General features: G+C 42.2%; 2 protein-coding genes across 3 annotated transcripts in view; one reads left to right on the top strand and one right to left on the bottom strand.

Annotated features, from left to right (window-relative positions):
- The window catches only part of CFAP92 (cilia and flagella associated protein 92 (putative)), a 140,091-nt gene extending 135,881 nt beyond the window's left edge, over positions 1 to 4,210 (top strand). For both annotated transcript variants that reach the window (XM_056524213.1, XM_056524212.1), the window contains exon 18: positions 3,006 to 4,210. In XM_056524213.1, the coding sequence (XP_056380188.1) occupies positions 3,006 to 3,201 (196 nt within the window). In that variant the 3' untranslated portion in view covers positions 3,202 to 4,210. The remainder of the gene's footprint in view (positions 1 to 3,005) is intronic.
- Positions 4,211 to 16,707: 12,497 nt separating this feature from the next.
- ACAD9 (acyl-CoA dehydrogenase family member 9) overlaps positions 16,708 to 19,130 on the bottom strand; it is a 60,086-nt gene continuing 57,663 nt past the window's right edge. The window contains exon 18 of the mRNA XM_056524214.1: positions 16,708 to 17,377. Within this exon, the coding sequence (XP_056380189.1) occupies positions 17,277 to 17,377 (101 nt within the window). The 3' untranslated portion in view covers positions 16,708 to 17,276. The remainder of the gene's footprint in view (positions 17,378 to 19,130) is intronic.

The following is a 19,130-nucleotide window of genomic DNA, read 5'->3' as shown; positions in this document are numbered from 1 at the left end:
CCCACTCTTCACACACTGATAGCAACACCGCAGGAGAAATGCTAGCACAGGCTTCTAGTATCCGTATACACTGCTATATACTACTATATACACCGCAGGAGAAATGCTAGCACAGGCTTCCAGTATTCGTAGTTTCAGGTGCTGCACATCTCGTATCTTCACAGCATAGACAATTGCCTTGAGACGACCCCAAAGATAAAAGTCTAAGGGGGTCAGATCGGGAGACCTTGGGGGCCATTCAACTGGCCCACGACGACCAATCCACTTTCCAGGAGACTGTTCATCTAGGAATGCTCGGACCTGACACCCATAATGTGGTGGTGCACCATCTTGCTGGAAAAACTCAGGGAACGTGCCAGCTTCAGTGCATAAAGAGGAAAACACATCATCATGTAGCAATTTCGCATATCCAGTGGCCTTGAGATCTCCATTGATAAAGAATGGCCCCACTATCTTTGTACCCCATATACCACACCATACCAAAATGTTCTGCGTAAACTTAGTCCTGTTCCAATTTTTGTTTTGCCCATTCTGCTAATTCAGTGCGCCGATCTGGGTCATCCTCGTTGAGATGCTGCAGTAGCTGGAGTTTGTAAGGTTGCCATTTGTGAGTAGCTAATATCCGCCGAAGGTATGTTCGACTAATGCCACTCTCAAGTGACATGCGGCAAGTGCTACGCTGTGGGCTCTTGCTGAATGAAGCTAGGCCAGCCACTGATGTTTCTTCATTAGTGACAGATTTCATGCGTCCACATTTTGGCAAATCCAACACTGAACCGGTTTCACGAAACTTAGCAAGCAGTTTGCTAACTGTAGCATGGGAGATGGGTGGTCTCGTAGGGTGTCTTGCATTGAAATCTGCTGCAATGACCCGGTTACTGTGTTCATCAGACATCAACACAATTTCTATCCGCTCCTCACGTGTTAACCTCGACGACATGTCAATGGCTGTAAACAAAGAGAAACTTGTAAATAACTCATGAAAGAATAAAGTTACGTTAAAACCAAGCACATCATTGTTTTTCTTGTGAAATTCCCAATAAGTTTGATGTGTCACATGACCCTCTTCCTATTGAAAAAACAAAAGTTGGATTCATAATAGCCGACTTCACGATCAGATTCAAAATGGCCGACTTCATGGTCACCACCCATCTTGAAAAGTCCCCCCCCCCCCCCTCACATATAATAATGTGCCACAAACAAGTTAATATCACCAACCATTCCCATTTTATTAAGGTGTATCCATATAAATGGCCCACCAATCAGTAGAAAAAACACAAAGGGATCTCTATCCTGATTAACTACATAAGTCTATGGGGCCATCCAGTGAAGTTGGATGGAGATTGCTGAGAATTGGGGAGTGAAGCAATTAAAGGAATACTGTAGTGTAATATAATTTACCCCCTATGTGACCGCTGGGACTCATGATCTCCTATAAGGGGGCGTGGCAGTATCAAGGAAGGGGGAGTGTTTGACCCCAAAATGTCACGCCGGCTGACGCCCCCCCCCCCCCCCATTTATCCCATATAGATACATGAAGGGGGTGTGTCTGCCCCATACTGGAGATCTGCGATCTATAACTTATCCCCTATCCATCGGATAGGGGTTAAGTTATATTTCACTACAGTATTCCTTTAAATGGGCACTGTCAGATATAAAAACTTTTGATATGTTGTAAAGCATGCAAAACCAATAGGTTTTGCAATTGCTTTCATTAAGAAATTTTTAGTATTTCATACTGAAAAAGCCAGTCAAAAAACTGCCTCCCTGCCTCCTGGGATACATACCAGCCTGGCTGTGTCCACTCGTCATCACCCAGGTCATGGACACATTTCATGATTGACAGGTCTGCAGATCTGAAGCTGCTGTGATTGGCTCCCTCACTGTCTGTGTTTACTTCACAGTCTCCTGTGTGAGGAGAAGGGGGTAGGGGTGGGAGTACACTGCTGCCTGTGAGCAGACGATGAAAGAAGCTGGTGACTGAATGAAGGATTTTTTGTTTAAAAAGTAAGAGTCCCTGCATGTATATATGTGTGTGTGGATATATATGTATGAGTGTAAATCTGTGTTGTCTAGGTAATGTGCATGTGTATGAATAAATGAAATCAATGTGTGTGTGTGTGAGTATCTAATACAGGGGGCTACAATCATATGCCTCCAGCTGTTGCAAAACTACAACTCCCAGCATGCCTGCACAGCAAAATGATGTGTGGGCATGCTGGAAGTTGTAGTTCTGCAACAGTAGGAGGACCACAGCCTGCAGCAACACTGCTGTAAATCTGAGTTTTACCAATCATATGCCTCCAGCTGTTGCAAAACTACAAATCAAAGGATGTGTAGGCATGATGGGAGCTGTAGTTTTGCAAAAGCTGTAAGCACACAGTGGCCTTGATTTATCAGTCAGCCTGAAACCCTAATTGTCTGGTTTTTCCCATAGCAACCAATCACAGCTCAACTTTCATATCTTAACAAGCTCTTGAAAAGTGAAAGTAGAGCTGTGCTTGTTGCTGTGGGAAAAAAAACAGACAATTAGGGTTTCAGGCAGATTGATAATTCAGGGCCAGAAAGGAAAGGGTTACAGATGCTCAATCCCCAGACCAGTGAGTGAGGGAGGGGGAGTGGTTATCACCTGAGGAGGAAAAAGGGACCTGCCCCCCTGCTTCTTGTCGACAACATTAAGGTAATTCTGAGAAAACTATAGGTCATAGACACATAAAAATATGTACATGATCAGGATGAGATACTGAGCAACATATAACTTTTTTATAATTATTATTTTTTGAGTGATCTGACAGGTACGCTTTAAGGTCGCTTCTTCCTTGTTATATTGACCAGTTGGGGTCTTGGCACTAAGACCCCAACCGATGAAAATGTTTGACATGTTTCTGTGTGACACTTAAAATTTTCCTATTATCCTTCTATAGTTAAGGTATATTTCTCTTCTGAAGGCTTAACATAATCTCAACTTTATATTCTATTCACGTGTGCTTCCTCTGTTCCTGCAGCTCTTACTCTACAGACCATTCAATCATTTACAAGAGGAAAATAAAGGATTTGAGCAGAGAAGAGAAAAAATCCTTTATCCTCTTAAAGTCTGGACAACCAAATATCAAAGCAAATACAACACCAAAGATGGCGGATGAATTTAAGAATGTTATCCAAATCCAGAGCCATGAAGGCTATCTGCTTCACATACAGTAACTGGAAACCACCCACCCACATAAAGATCACCTATATCAATAAAATGCCATGTCATATGGAGTCATTGTCTTTACTGTTGTGTTATGTGTTTAGGAATGATTCACAAAGTGAAACAATATTATGGATTTTATTTCTTTTAAAGCAAAATTGTCCCATTGACGATACTGTGCTGTCTGCAGGAAGAGTATTACAGAAGGCAAAAACATTTTCTCATGCCTTAAGGAAGTGATGCACAGGCTGAACAGTACAAGATAGAGATGGGACAATGCATAGATATAGATGTCATTTGGGGTCTTTGAAAAGCTAGGAAACTGTAACTATAGTCTTATGACTCAGCATATGTTACCTGTATATAAGACAACGAGGACTCCAGAATGCCTGGATAAAATAGTATCATATTGTATATACACTATAACTATTCAAAAACTAATATATACATAAAACCCTTTCAAGCTCTGTGCCATAAAAGTTCGGCATAGCCGGAGATCAGCTAATGCATTGCACTATACATGTACAGCACTTGCATTCTCAGAAGCTTAACCCACACAATGTGCATCGGGAGCCTGGCTGTCACATGTTCCCCAAAATGGTACCAATAAAAATTACAGTTTGTCCACCAAAAAACAAGTTATAGGCTTCAGAATACAGTAACACATTTGTTTTGGCACAAAACCATTACAACATATAAAAACATTCTAAATTTGGTATTGCCGTAATTCTGCTGACCACAAGGTGAACACCATATAAAAAAAATAACAATGACAGATTTACTGTTATTATCTTGGCTCCCCATTAATGCAATTAAAACTGATAAAAATGTCATAGGTACCCTAAAGTGGTACCAATCAAAACTAGAGCTCGTACTGCAAAATCGAAGCCCTTGCACAATCTTGGGTTAACATAACATTATTGCTTCCCCATTCACACACTGTGGGACTGTTCATGATAGCCTAGCACTTTATTCCACTATATTAGTCAGTCCCATAGAATTTAAAGAGGTATTTCAGAGTTTGGAAAAAATATGCTGATAGGGCCATAAAAAAAAAAACACATATACCAAGGCTCCCTTTCAGCTCCTTCCGGTTCCCTGATCGCCTGACTCTTTTCTGCTTCCAAAACAAGAGCTCGGTGTATGACCTGCCCACTCAGCCAATCACTGGCCGCAGCAGTGTCCTGTCTCAGTTAGTGATTGGCTGAGAGAGCAGGTCCTGCACCAAGCACTTTTCTTGATAACTGGGAGCACACAGAAGATCAAGGGACCAGAAGGAACCAAATAGGTGCTGCGAGGGACCATGCTAGGTAACTATGGCTTTTTTTTCCCGCAGCCTCAGGAACATAGGATTTTTCCCAAATGCTAGAATACCCTTTAAAAAGGAGTGGCAGTATACATGCATGGCTGCCAGGCAACGAAGTTAACATCTGCATGGAGTGTGTATGTTCTCTCCATATTTGCATGGGTTTCTCACACACTCAAAATCATATTGTGCGCACCATTGGTGATAATGACAGGATTTGTAAAGTGCTTAGCAATATAAACAATAGAAATATTAGAAATAATTGTTTGCAAGATTGTCCCCTAAATCTATTCCTGTAAAATCTTTAATACAAATTGTGCTTTTTCCCTTCTTTTCTTGCCAAAACAGCAGTTTGTGGGCACATATGGAAAATTGTATAATACATTTTGTGGTGCATATTCCCCCGTGTTGCTTGTAAAATAAGGAATTATAACTAAATGCACATATTAGGAGAAAAAATGTTTACTTATGTTTTCCCAGCCCAATGCTAAAACTTTCCTGTGTGTTCTAAATGCTCACATATTGGGTAGTGCCATATTCCAGAGAAATTGTATTATAAAGTATTTACCTTGTGAAAAGAGAAATAAATTAGAAAGTATGTATAATTAGGAAAAATTCACATTTTAATATTTATGCTTTTCTTGAACACCTGTGTCCCTATATAAATTGCATCCCTATATAAATTCTCTGAGGGGGAATCTCCAAAATGGGGTCACTTGTGAGAGGTTTTAATTGCATTTGCATCTCAGGTCCACGGAAACCATTCCAGCCTAATCCGCGCTAAAAATGCTAAATTACACTCATTCCCTTCAAGCCCTAGTGTGTGCCAACAGCTGTGTGTAACCACATATGGGATACTGTTTGCATAACAAATTTACGGTAGTAATGTGTATTTTGTGTTCTGCCCATAAATAAGAACATTTAAGCTGACGCTATTGTAATTTTCCATTTTTACACCCTATTTGAAGTTCAATTAAACAACTGTAGAGGTCATATGCTTACTACACCCCTAGATAAATTCATTGAGTCCTTGGCAGGGGGGGGGGCGGGGGGAGGGTTTTTCTTGTGTTTTGTACCTTTTTTTTTTTTTTTTTTTTTTGCAGTCCTAAAAAACAACCTAATAAAAAGATCCAGAGGAAGATGAGACGGATCAACCCATAAGACAGTCTTTGCCTTGCTAACTCCGGCATTTCTGATCATGGTATGATGTCAATGAACTCTTAACTATACGTATGGTGGTGAGCACTGCCATTCCTACATCTTTTGTTGCAGCATTTGAAGTTGTGGATTGCTATTTTTGTGGATTGAGCATCACCTACAACAGCAGGGTAAGCCTTACATCCATTTATCTTTTCAGTGCTAAACTCTATTGTTAACACTGATTTAAATTTTAATGTCAATGTTTTGATACAGCTTAGAGTCAATTTCTGCCAATAAATAACTGCAAGACAAGTTCATTGTTTGTTAACCACTTGTTGCCTTTCTATGTTGGCCACCCATTGCCCTGTGTATAGGAAATATGCAGCTGACAATTGATTAAAGCAGAGGACCACCTGAGTGATCCAGCGATCATTTATGCCAGACTGGCATGAATCCAAAGTCCAGAAGTGTGGGTGGGACAGGACATCGGCTGCTCTGCACAGCTCTTCTCGCTCACTGCATGTTAATCAGGCAGTCAGGAGTGAGTGATGTGCACGCTGCGTGGTGTGGCTCAGCTTCATTGCCCCTGTCTCCCGCCCGCCTGTGTAGGATAGCTGGCCGTCAGCGTGCACTGCTGCTCAGTGCAGCACTGATCGTCCTAGGAGAGAGGGCGGAAGTGAGCCCTGGCAGGCTTTAAATGACGTCATGCCTGCCGGGGAACGCACCCTCCCTATGTATGGAGCTCACAGGCAGTGAGCAGGGAATAAGTACATACAATAGTGCACCCCAGCGATAAATCCCCATTTTAATCACTAATTATGCATGTTGCAAGGGTCTCAAACATTAAATATGCAGTATAGCTCCAAAAGTACTATTTGACACAAAGACAAGGAGCAATAGCTACTAAAAAATATCTCTTTATTGATACTATACACATACAGGAAAATAGAAGAATTTTAAATCATGTTGGTAAGCAGTGTGGCTGTATAAATACAATGTACTATGCTGTTACAACAGTCTATATGTAATACATACAGGGGGTGATACCAGATTAATTCATAGATCATTACTGACAAATAGTCATATCTTAAGGTAAGGTGCACTGAGTATGATGGGACCAACCAGTTCTCTTAAGTTAAGGTGCCTGACTGTGTAGAAAAGATAAGGTGCCTACTGGATTCACTTACCCATTGAAAACTGCCACTTCTGCCTGCCCCAATGCACGTTGTGTCATTCAGACTTTGTCATGGGACCTTGTCACAATAGACGTAGTTAGTCTGTATACTTCCATTGTACATCAGAGGGGTGTGGAGGCGTTGAAGTGGCTATTGGAAAAAAGTGAGTACACTTACAACTAGAGATGAGAGAATTTAAAAAATTCGGCAAATTTTTATTAGTAATGTATTTTAATAATGTGTTTAATAAAGTGTGTGTGCTTTTTCTCTATTCTTTGACATTTTTTAGGTAGTACAGACTGTTCCATGATGAGAGTAGTAGTACATGTGCTAATAAACAGATCGCCCCGGGTGTCACTCCTGACACCTGCTGCAATCTTCCTGTATAATGTATAGATGAGGGCGGCTTTCTCGCATCTAGATAGGACGATCGCATTGGGTGTCAGGAGTGACACCCCGTGTGATCACTCCTCAACTGCAGGTACTATTGGTCCCAACATGGAGCACATTTTGCTCCATGCGGGGAGCTGTAGTACCTGCATTAAGAGACAGATCGCAGCAGGTATAGATGTGGGCGGCCGGTCGGCTCTTCTCTGGTCCCACTGTAGTATGAATATATGCCGTGTATATATATATATATACCTATTATTCATATTTCCCGCAGAGAGCTGTGAGTGGCTCGAACCATCTGGCCAATCACATCTCTGCGGGAAATATGAATAAGTGATGTGAATTCTATTCACATCACTGGCCGGAGTATAGTGCAGAGATGCGAGTACAGGAGAAAGCCGCTCCATCTCTGCAATAGATAGGACGATCGCATCGGGTGTCACTCGTGACACCCGGGGCAATCTGTCTATTAGTACAGGTACTAAAAAAATAGTGACTGTACAGGGAATCTTAAAACTTAGCTTTTATTATGCAGCTATAAAAATAGCAATAATGTGCCAAAAATCAAGAAAAAATAGCAAAAAACATTAAAAAAAATTAGGCCCCCATCAGATTGCTGTCCTTCATTTATAGCAGTGCATCCACCTTAGGAGACCAAAGTCTATGGATGCTTCAGTTATAGAATATGTACGGCTCAGCACAAGTTCACACCTTAAGCATCACCACTAAGCTTGGGGATCCGTTACTTTTGTGTAATATCCAGATTCCTAGCATGAGCAATAGAAAATGCAATATCAGTGTGAATTGTATCTACACATCATCATCTATAGTAAATGGCACTTGAAGAAATATACTTGATGTATTTACAGTAGGACTATTGCAGTGCATCCTGTGTGAATGATGTCTTGCCAACTGTAGAAAATCTTCTCCATAGGGATGAATCCGGATATTATGCAACAGTAACGGATCCCCAAGCTTAGTGGTGATGAGGTATGAACTTGTGCTGAGCCGAACATATTCTCTAAGTGAAGCATCCATAGACTTTGGTATCCTAAGATATGCATGTTCCTTGCTGGGAGTAGTAGTACTACCGAAAAAAAAATTAAAAATTGAGAAAAGCACTGCTATAAATGAAGGACAGCAATCTAATGGCAATTTTTTTTTAGCTTTTTGATATTTTTTCTTCATTTTTGACACATTATTGCTATTTTTATACTAGCATAATAAAAGCTAATTTTTAAGGTTCCCTGTACAGTCACTATTTTTATATTACTTTTCCTGGGAGAGCTAATTTACCTATCTAGTAATATCAATGCCCTGTATTAGTACAGGTACTACAGCTCCCATCAAAGTTCAATTATAAAAAAATATTATTTTTACATTTAAATGACCTCTTTCTAAATTTTTATTATTGTCGGCTACATTTTTAGGTCCCTGTCCGCCCACATAAATTGATCCCTGTTTAAAAATTTACATTAACATTTATTTATTTATTTTTTTTCTCTTTTTTTTTTTTTCAGGAGCAGTCAGGGACCTAAAAATGTAGCAGACAATAATAAAAATGTAGAAAGGGGCCATTTAAATGTAAAAATACATTTTTATTAAGTGTGTGTGTTTGTGTGTTTCACTTTTTTTTTCTAATTTTTATTTTTTTATTTTTCAGGTAGTACTACTACTCCCAGCATGGAACAGACTGTTCCATGATGGAAGCTGTTGTACCTGTACTAATAAACAGATCACAGCAAGTGTCATTCCTGACAACCGATGGTCCTATCTATTGCAGAGATGGAGCGGCTTTCTCCTGCGCTTTCATCTCTGCACTTTACTCCGGCCAGTGATGTGAATTCATATTTCCTGCAGAGAACTGTGAGTGGCTGGAACCATCTGGCCAATCACAGCTCTCTGCAGGAAATTTGAATAATAGGTAAATATACAGCATATTCTCATACTACAGTGGGACCAGAGAGTAGCAGCCGGCCGCATCTATACATTATACAAGACGATCGCATCAGGTGTCAGGAGTTACATCTGCTGTGATCTGTCAATTAATGCAGGTACTACAGCTCCCAGCATGGAGCAGAGTGTGCTCCATGTTGGGAGCAGCAGTACCTGCAGTTAAGGACAGATCACAGCAGGTGTCACTCCTGACACCCGCTGCGATCATCCTATCGCAGAGATGCATGTGCAGGAGAAAGCCGCTCGCATCTATATATTATACAGGACGATCGCAGGGGTGTCGCTAATGAAGAAATTCGTTATTTCGAATTGAGTCAAAGTCCGGATTCGGTCTGAATCGAATTTTTCATGAAATTCGGAACAAATTCGACTTTGTCCGATTCGATCATCTCTACTTACAACCGAAAGGAATTTTTATGGCGATGCTTGATGTTGTGCTTAATGAAAATGATTTCCAATTTGAAGATGATTTTTATATTCAGTGCAGAGGTTCGGCGATGGGGCGAATGTGGGCCCCCCCCCCATATGCAAATGCATATGTCATATTTCGAACACTAGTTCGTATACGGTCATAAACTTAAAACGTTTTATAGATGATATTGTGTGCGTATGGGAGGGGCCACGGTTATCACTTGACATATTCTTTGAATATTTGAATAGTATCAGGGAAGAACTTAAATTCACCATAAATTTTGATACATTGTGACACAAGTGAGCTTTGGATACTATGTTACAGAAGAATGGGAAAGGAGGACTACTGATCTTTATCATAAATCCACAGATAAAAATTGTTTGGTACATTACAGTAGTGCACACCCACCATCTATTTAAAAAATCTATTCCATTTTCTCAAAAGCAAAGCATTGAGAGGATAGTAACTGATCCTTTGAATAAAAAGGAAAGACTTCAGGAATTAGAAAATAAATGTATTGCACGGGAGTATCCAGACAGGATATTAAAAGCCACTGGAGAGGGGGGGGACCTAAACAACGAAACATTCCCTTTGTTAGGATATATCATCCTTTAAGCTATAAAATAGATACCAGTATCCGTAATTCCTGGTCTATTTTAGAAAAAGCACACCCGGAGTGGGGAAATTTCCGAACACCTCTTTTTATTTTGCCTACCCAATTTAAAGGATAAATTAATACGAGCTGATGTAGGAACAAAAAAATGAGACAGACTGTCCTCAGTGCTAAGAGACATGACACCTTTTCCGTGTTTTAGTTGCGTCAGTGTAGCAACGTGATGAAGATGTAATGATTGTGATCAATTCCGAATTAGGGTTTCTTTACATGTCATTCAAAAAATGTTGTCCATCTTATCAAATGTCCGCGCGGTCTCCAATACGTTGGGAAGAACGCATAAATAGGCATAAATCTAGTATCACCATACCTCATAATCTAAAAGAAAAGGGACACAACATTACTCAATAGTAACTCCAAGTGATTGACTAAAAATCAAGAGGCTTCTTATTAAAATCAAGAGGCTTCTTATTAAAAAGGAAGCCTTTTGGATACACAAACTAAATACAAGAACCGAGAGGCATGAATCGTGATTATGAGATAAGTCAGTTATTGTGATTCATATGACTTACTGCGTTTTCTATTTGCAGAGACAGACTTGAATTGAAGCTAAATACGATCCACTTCATTTATTGAAGAAATCACTGTGTGTAGCTTTTTGTTTGTTTACTTTGTTGTCAGGGTTTCTAATGATTTAATAATTGTGTGCCTCTGATGTCTATATATTGTACCATTGTTTTATTTATGTTGTATTGTGCAGTTGAAAAAGGCTTTGGACGCGTGCTGCGTTTTTGTAATACTTGCTGTATGCATCAATGAAGAAAAAAGTTTTCTTCATCACAAGTGAGTGCCGAGATCCTTTTAATTACTACTATTATGATTATTTTACTTTTCTAAAGTGCCAACCATCTACTTACCTGGACTGTTTGTACCTGCTGACCTGCTGGGTACAAAACGCGCTCTAGCAGAGCGGGAAGCCCATATGGGAGATCGTGGGGGGTTCCAGCGATCAGACCCCCCCGTGATCAGACATTTATACCCTATCCTGTGGATGGGGGATGAATTGCTTAGCACTGGACATCTTTAATGATGCAGTTTTTTTGTGGCTTTATTTTTTATTTGGCATTTTATCCTTTGCATTTTTCTCATTACAAATCATGTCATTTTCTCATGATGTGACTCAAGGATTTCTATTAAAGAATTTGTGTGGGGAAAACGCCAACATACATACACATATGTGTTTTTTTGCCTCAATTTCTATGTACCCAGAGCATGATGGAAGTTTTTTTTTTTTTTAAACTGCCATTGAGTCTGAAATGCCACTAAAGAGGGGGAAAAAAAAAACACAAACTCATGTTGGTTTGGCAGTTCATACTTCCCTATTGACTCCCAGCTAATATCTGTCCGCAGCGTTTTTGGCGGAAAAAAAAGCCATGTGAAGAGTGTGGCATTTCTTAATGGGGTTTTTTATGTCTGTTTTCAGTCTTAGGATGTTCATAAGTAGTATTTTGGTTTGTATTTGTATGCTTGCCACTCAGATTGTCTTATGTGTATCTTTATTTGCAATCCATCAAACTAAAATGTTATGGCATTTCGGTCATAATGACCTTCATCAAATAATCTGATTGCTATGAAGAGCACTGCAAACTGTATTTACTATGGTGAGCATTAGAGATGAGCGAAGTTACAGTAAATTCGATTCGTCACGAACTTCTCGGCTCGGCAGTTGATGACTTTACCTGCGTAAATTAGTTCAGCCTTCAGGTGCTCCAGTGGGCTGGAAAAGGTGGATACATTCCTAGGAAAGAGTCTCCTAGGACTGTATCCACCTTTTCCAGCCCACCGGAGCACCGGAAAGCTGAACTAATTTATGCAGGAAAAGTCATCAACTGCCGAGCTGAGAAGTTCGTGACGAATCGAATTTACTGTAAGTTTGCTCATCTCTAGTGAGCATCAATCCCTGTGCTAATTCTTTTTGCAGCGCCTCACAGCAATCTGATATCTGATGAAGGTCAATATGACATAATGCACCTGGGGCGTAAAAACCCTCGGGCAGAATATAGATTTGACACAGTCCTGACCTCAGTATCTGAGGAAAGGGATTTAGGAGTAATTATTTCAGAAGACTTAGAGGTAGGAAGACAATGTAATAGAGCAGCAGGAAACGCTAGCAGAATGCTTGGATGTATAGGGAGAGGTATAAGCAGTAGAAAGAGAGAAGTGCTCATGCCGCTGTACAGAACACTGGTGAGACCTCATTTGGAGTATTGTGCACAGTACTGGAGGCCGTATCTCCAGAAGGTTATAGATACTCTAGAGAGAGTTCAGAGAAGATACTAAACTAGTACATGGATTACAGGATAAAACTTACCAGGAAAGGTTAAAGGACCTTAACATGTATAGAAGAAAGAAGAGACAGAGGGGATATGTTAGAGACTTTTAAATACATAAAGGGAATCAACATGGTAAAGGAGGAGAGTATATTTAAGAGAAGAAAAACTACCAAAAGAGGACATAGATTTAAATTAGAGGGGCAAAGGTTTCTGCAGTAGTATCAGGAAGTATTACTTTACTGAGAGTAGTGGATGCATGGAATAGCCTTCCTACAGAAGTGGTCGCTGCAAATACAGTGAAGGAGTTTAAGCATGCATGGGATAAGCATAAGGCTATCCTTCATATAAGATAGGGCCAGGGACTATTCATAGTATTCAGATTATTGGGCAGACTAGATGGAACAAATGGTTCTTATCTGCCGACACATTCTATGTTTCTATGACCAAAATGCCATAAAAGTTTTGCTTGATGGATTGAAAATAAAAACATACTAGGACAATATGTGTTCTTTGAATCATATGTGTAAAGGAGTACAATCCTACTCAACTAAGGAGTGCTGTGTTTTGCTTTATTAAAAATACTGACCAAATACTACCCCAGCCTAACACTTCACTTGACAGGAACTTCTCAGAAGAGCCTTCAATGTCAAATGACATTGCAAGGCTTTATACATCAGAAAAGAAGAAACTTGGTATGGAAAACCACAAATACTTCCTTGGAAGAAAAAAATATTTTTAGAGAAATGTATGTAAATAATTTTTTACATAAAAAAAAAAATCCTTATCCATGTGTTTTTTAGTCATCACAGGAACATCAAGGCAGAAAAGGGAGGTTTCCTCTATAGCTCGTAGAACAATGTGAGGGTTTTCCAGAGGAGAAATGACATGAACCTGTACACAAGATGTTGGAGAGAGTAACAATGTGACCATAGGAAAGCATACATACGTGTTAGTAAGGAGAGGACAGATGGTACTGCCAATATCTTGTTATCCGTACACAGGTGCCGAGGTATTGTAATGATAAAGTAGTCATCCGGTATATGTCAAATGAGTCTATGTAGGAGGTGCTAGGACATATAAAGGATGGGTTTCAGCAAGAATTCGGTAATAGACAAGTTAATAATCCTGCACTCACCACTCTGCTCTAGACTTGATGCTCCTCTCATGGAAAAACCGGGGACACTGGACTGCAGAATATGTGCGCTCAGAGACAAGTGACCGATTGTTTTCATGCAAACTATCGCTTCTTCCGGCCTAAATTCGAGGCTGGAAGAAGCGCTAGTTTGCGCGAAAACCACCGGCCGTTTGCCTCTGAGCGCACACATTCTGCAGTCCGGTGTCCCCGATTTTTCAATGAGAGGAGCATCGAGTCTAGAGCCAAGCAGTGAGTGCATCATTATTCACTTGTCTGTGTTACCGTATTGTGACCATAGGAAAGGCCTGCAGGAAGAAATCAATCTCCAATCACCGAGCCTGCTGAACTCTGGGATGTGTGTATGGCTATGCTTACATTCCCCTCCTCCATAAAAGGTGCGTATACACCTTTAGGCTACTTTCACACTGCCGCTGGGCTCCACCACAATCGGTCGTTAAGGCTCTTTTTTTTTATTTTTTCATTTTTTTTTTTCCCCCTGCCTTTAACGGACGTTAGTGTGACAGAGCCCAACAGGAGGCATAACGGGCACAGAGGATGCCATTCACCTGAATGGGATTCTCTAACGTCCCTTATTCCGAAGTAAGCTTGTCAATCAGCCTGATGTATGAGCCAGAAGTGTGCCATAGGGCCTCAGTGCACAGAGCCCTGCTTGTCCTCAGCGTACAGAGCCCTGCTTGTCCCACCCACACTTCCTATATTTTGTCCCAGCACAGAGACACACAGGACATAGCTGAGGACAAATACACATTTTCTCGGTCGCTCTTCAGTGGGGAGCACTGACACTGATGGGTATATGCTCTTGCCACTAGGAGGCGCTGACATTAGGAAAAAAAAAAAAGTCAGCTCCTCCTTGGCAGGATATACCCGCCCACTGGAAGTGAGGTTATCAGTTTTAGCTAGTGTCAGTAGGAGGCAAGACACAGGTCTGGGCGCTCCCCAGACCGGGCCTATTATTTTCTTATTTTCTAGTTAAGTATGTATAGTTAGGTTCTTTTTCCCTTATTTTTCTAGGTTGGGTGACAGGAGCATGATGCCACCTGATCTCCCACATGCGACAAAGGGGCACCGAACATAACAGTATGAGCCGTCAACCCCTTATCGCCAACTGCCAGCGCCTGGAGGTTGTACCCTGGGTCCTGGTCTCCCACTGCCCTGCTCACCTTGCTATGGCAGCCTGGCATTATGCAGTGTGGCCACAAGCTGGCTGAAGCCGCCTGGGTGAGTATGAGAAGATGAAGTCCATTGGTGAGTATGTCTAACATTTCCCCCCCCCCTCCTCCTCTGTACTCCGCTAGGGTTTCTCCATCCGGTGGTCCCTTCTCCCCAGTGTCGGCTCCTAAGCCGCCATTACACATGGCTGTGCTGGGCTAACCCCCCCCCCGTGGCTACTGGCAGCACCATGCCTGCAGCAATCTCTCCCCCCCCTTAAGGATTATTGGGGTTTTTGGTCGGGGGATATCCCTGACTTTTTATTGGGGCTCTCGGGTGTGGGGGGCTCTGTTGGCTGTGCAGCGGCTCATTCTCTCGCTGCACAGCTGTACACCTATAGACAGCTGGCTCTGCTCCTCTGCCGGCCGCCTTTTCGCTGTCTGCACTTTCATTTCATCTGCGCCATTATGGGCCTCACATGCTCCGCCCTTCTCCCTCGCCTTGTACTCCGGGGCGATGGGAGGCCAAGCGCCCGGACAACAGGGCCCACCAGTCAGCTCCGGCATCTCCCCGCAGCACCTGTAATGTCCACAGCTCCTTGCTTGGCAGTGACTGGGCACGCTGCAGGGGTTGGGAGCGCTCCATCGGCAGATCTCTGCCATTCCCTCCCGAGGGTCCAGCGGGCTCCGGCCTCAGGGTCCGTGCCCAGCACACTGCTTCCTGCACTCTTTATTTAAAGGGGTACTCCGGTGCTGACACATCTTATCCCCTATCCAAAGGATAGGGGATAAGATGCCTGATCACAGGAGTCCCGCAGCTGGGGACACCCGGGATCATGCACGGGGCACCCCGTTTGTAATTAGTCCCCGGAGCGAACACCTCCGCCCCTCAATCCAAGCTTACGGGAGGGGGGCTTGCATTGAGGGGCGGAGCATGACGTCACACGGGGGCGGAGGCATGACGTCACACTCCGCTGGCCCTACGGTCGCCCGTAATCAGACCCGGAGCGAACACGCACGCACGCACGCACGCACACACACACACACACACACACACACACCCCCCACCCCGTTTTGCTATGGGAGTGTATTTAATAAAGAAGAAATGAAGAATTCCAGTGAGTTGCCGACTGCATTTTCCCTATTCCATTTGCACTTCTCAGTTTTTTGCTCAGTGATCTGTAGTTTTTATTGGTACCATTTTTGCTTTGAAGGCTTTTGAGACCTTTAAGGCTTTTTAGCATTTTTTTTTTTTCCTGATATGATTAAAATCAGTTTTTTTGGTGTTTGATATTTTTATTACGTTTACCGTGCGGGCTCAAACATATTTTAATAGTTTGGACATTTACGGTGCGGGATTGCCGCTGCTTATTAGCTACTGATACTCACTGATCTGAAGCGAGCGCAGCTCCTGCGTTCACTTCAAAGCTGCTTAAGGATTCAGGGCGTACAGGTATGCCCTCCATTGTTAAAGGGGTACTCTGCCCTTAGACATCTAATCCCCTATCCAAAAGGATAGGTGATAAGATGTCTGATTGCAGGGTCCCGCCACTGGCGACCCCGGGATCTCTGCTGCTGCACCCCAGACATCTGGTGCACGGAGCGAACTTTGCCCCGTACCGGATGACTGGCGATGCAGGGCGGAGGCTTGTGACGACACGGCCATGTCACTCAATGCAAGTCTCTCTCTCCCATACCATAGACTTGCATTGAGGGGGGTGTGGCCGTGATGTCACAAGCCTCTGGTGCTGCACCCGATGCTCTAAACGAACATCGGATGCAGCAGGGAGATCGAGGACGATCCCCAGTGGCGGGACCCTCAAGATCAGACATCTTATCCTTTGGATAGGGGATAAGATGGAGTACCCCTTTAAGTGCCAGGACCTGTATGCCCTTCATCCTTAACAAGTTAAAAGGGCCTCTGGAGCCATCTGCCTTAATGGATACTGTTTAGAAATTAGTCCACCGTACATTATCTTTTACCACATCACAATAAAACAGTCCAAGTCGTGTTTTAAACTGACTTATAGGACATTTTTATAAAGGTTTATTCATGGACAGACAATAGCTTTTTTTTTTAACACAAAAGTGGGAGATTTATCAAAACCTGTGCAAGGAAAACTTGCCCAGTTGTCCATTGTAACAAATCGGATTGCTTCTTTCATTTTGCAGAGGCTTTGTTAAAATTGAAAGAAGCGATCTGATTGGTTGCTATGGGCAACTTTCACTGGACAGGTTTTGAGTCTCCCCCAAAGGTCTATTATAAATTAAAAAAAGGATCAGTAGGTGTTTCTTATTACAAAGTTTAGGACAGATTAAAAAAAATTATGGATTTATCAACAATTGTACAAAGTTACAATACATTCCAGCTACACATTCAGCTGGTGCCACTAGCACTCGGAGTAACTTTACATAGACATTCTTCAGCGTTATCTCGTGCTACTCCTGGCTTCCTCTTCAGAAAGTTCTGTCCAGTGGATGAGAACAGGTATAGGCCCGGTTTTCTAGGATATGTTTTGCTATTTTCTTAATACTTTCATCCTGATTTTCTGGACAATCTGATGGAAATGAGAAAAAAAACTGAATATATTAGATGTAAAGGGGAGAAGAGGGAGGTAAAAGTGGTAAACTACTGGTGTGGGCAAGAGAAAGCATTAGTAATTTTTGGAATTACTATTCTGTACCAAGGCATCTTAGGGCCTTTTCACACGGTGGTATTTGGGGTCAAAAAAATTCCAGCCAGACATCTTAGGGGCAGCAGGCGCCAGCAGAACCAGCTGGTGCTAGGACCACGCGGGAATGTGCCATCCCTGTTGCAGGCAATTTTTTTCTACAGCATCCAAAAGCATTAACATTCTGCAGCAGATGTTTTTCTGCCATGTGCACTGTGCAGCAGAATTCCATTAAAATAAATGTGAGGCTGCTGCAATGGAAGTAAATTTTTTCCACCTTATCCCACTTAGAAATATCATGTGAATGGGCCCTTCTATACTTTGGTACAGTCTGTTTTTTCTTTTATCACTTTTCTGACATTTTAAGGGTACACTCTCACTGCGGAATCTCCTCTCAGAGCGGAAATTCCACCAGGCGCCCACCGCCGAAAATACTTCGACGGTAGGACCCGGGGCACTGCGCTGTCACTATTGACTGCTATGCAGTACTCGCAGAATTCCGCACAAAGAATGAACATGTTCTTTCTTTGCGTGGAACAATTTCAGCAGCAGAATTGTTCACCGTTGAAATTCTACAGTGTGAACGGGTTTTGTGGAAGACCCATTCACACTGATGGTACTGTTCACTGCACGGAATTCTACTCGCGGAATTCCGCAGTGTGAACGTACTCTTAACCCCTTCCCGACCCATGACATACATCTACGTCATGGGTCGGCTACCACTCTATAACGCTGGGCCAAGTCGTGGCCCCGCGTCATAGCGGGTCGGGCCCGGCACCTAGCAACGGCCGGGATCCGTGGCTAATAGCGCGCGGCACCGTGATCACTGTGATCAAAGTTGAACGCCGCATCTAAAGTGAAAGTAAACTAATGCCTGTTAGCTCGGGGAGCTGTTTAGGATCGCCACGGCGAAATCGCAACATCCCAAACAGCTTACAGGGCAGCCGGAGGATCCCTACCTGCCTCCTCGCTGTCCGATCGCCGAATGACTGCTCAGTGCCTGAGATCCAGGTTTCCTATTAGAAACCAGTGATCAATGTAAGATCAGTGTGTGCAGTGTTAAAGGTCCCTAATGGGAGCTATAACATTGCAAAAAAAAGTGAATAAAGATCATTTAACCCCTTCCCTAATAAGAGTTTGAATCACCCCCCCCTTTTCTCATTTAAAAAATAAATAAAAATAAACATATGTGGTATCGCCGCGTGCGGAACTGTCCGATTTATAAAAATATATAGTTAATTAAATCGCATGGTCAATGGCGTATGCGCAAAAAAATTCCAAAGTCCAAAATAGCGTATTTTTGGTCACTTTTTATATCATGAAAAAATTAATAAAAAGCGATTAAAAAGTCTGATCATTAGAAAAATGGTACCGCTAAAAACTTCAGATCATGACGCAAAAAATGAGCCCTCAGACCGCCCCATACGCGGAAAAATAAAAAAGTTATAGGGGTTAGAAGATGAGAATTTTAAACGTATACATTTTCCTGCATTTTGGGTAAAATGACTGATGTCATTACAAAGTAGAATTGGTGGCGCAAAAAATAAGACATCATATGGATTTTTAGGTGCAAAATTGAAAGAGTTATGGGTTAGGTAAGGAGGAAAAAACGAAAGTGCAAAAAGGGAAAAACCCTGGG

Source organism: Hyla sarda, chromosome 6, assembly GCF_029499605.1.
Source record: "Hyla sarda isolate aHylSar1 chromosome 6, aHylSar1.hap1, whole genome shotgun sequence".
In the NCBI taxonomy this organism is placed as follows: Eukaryota; Metazoa; Chordata; class Amphibia; order Anura; family Hylidae; genus Hyla; species Hyla sarda.
This window is presented reverse-complemented; position numbering and strand designations above follow the sequence as displayed.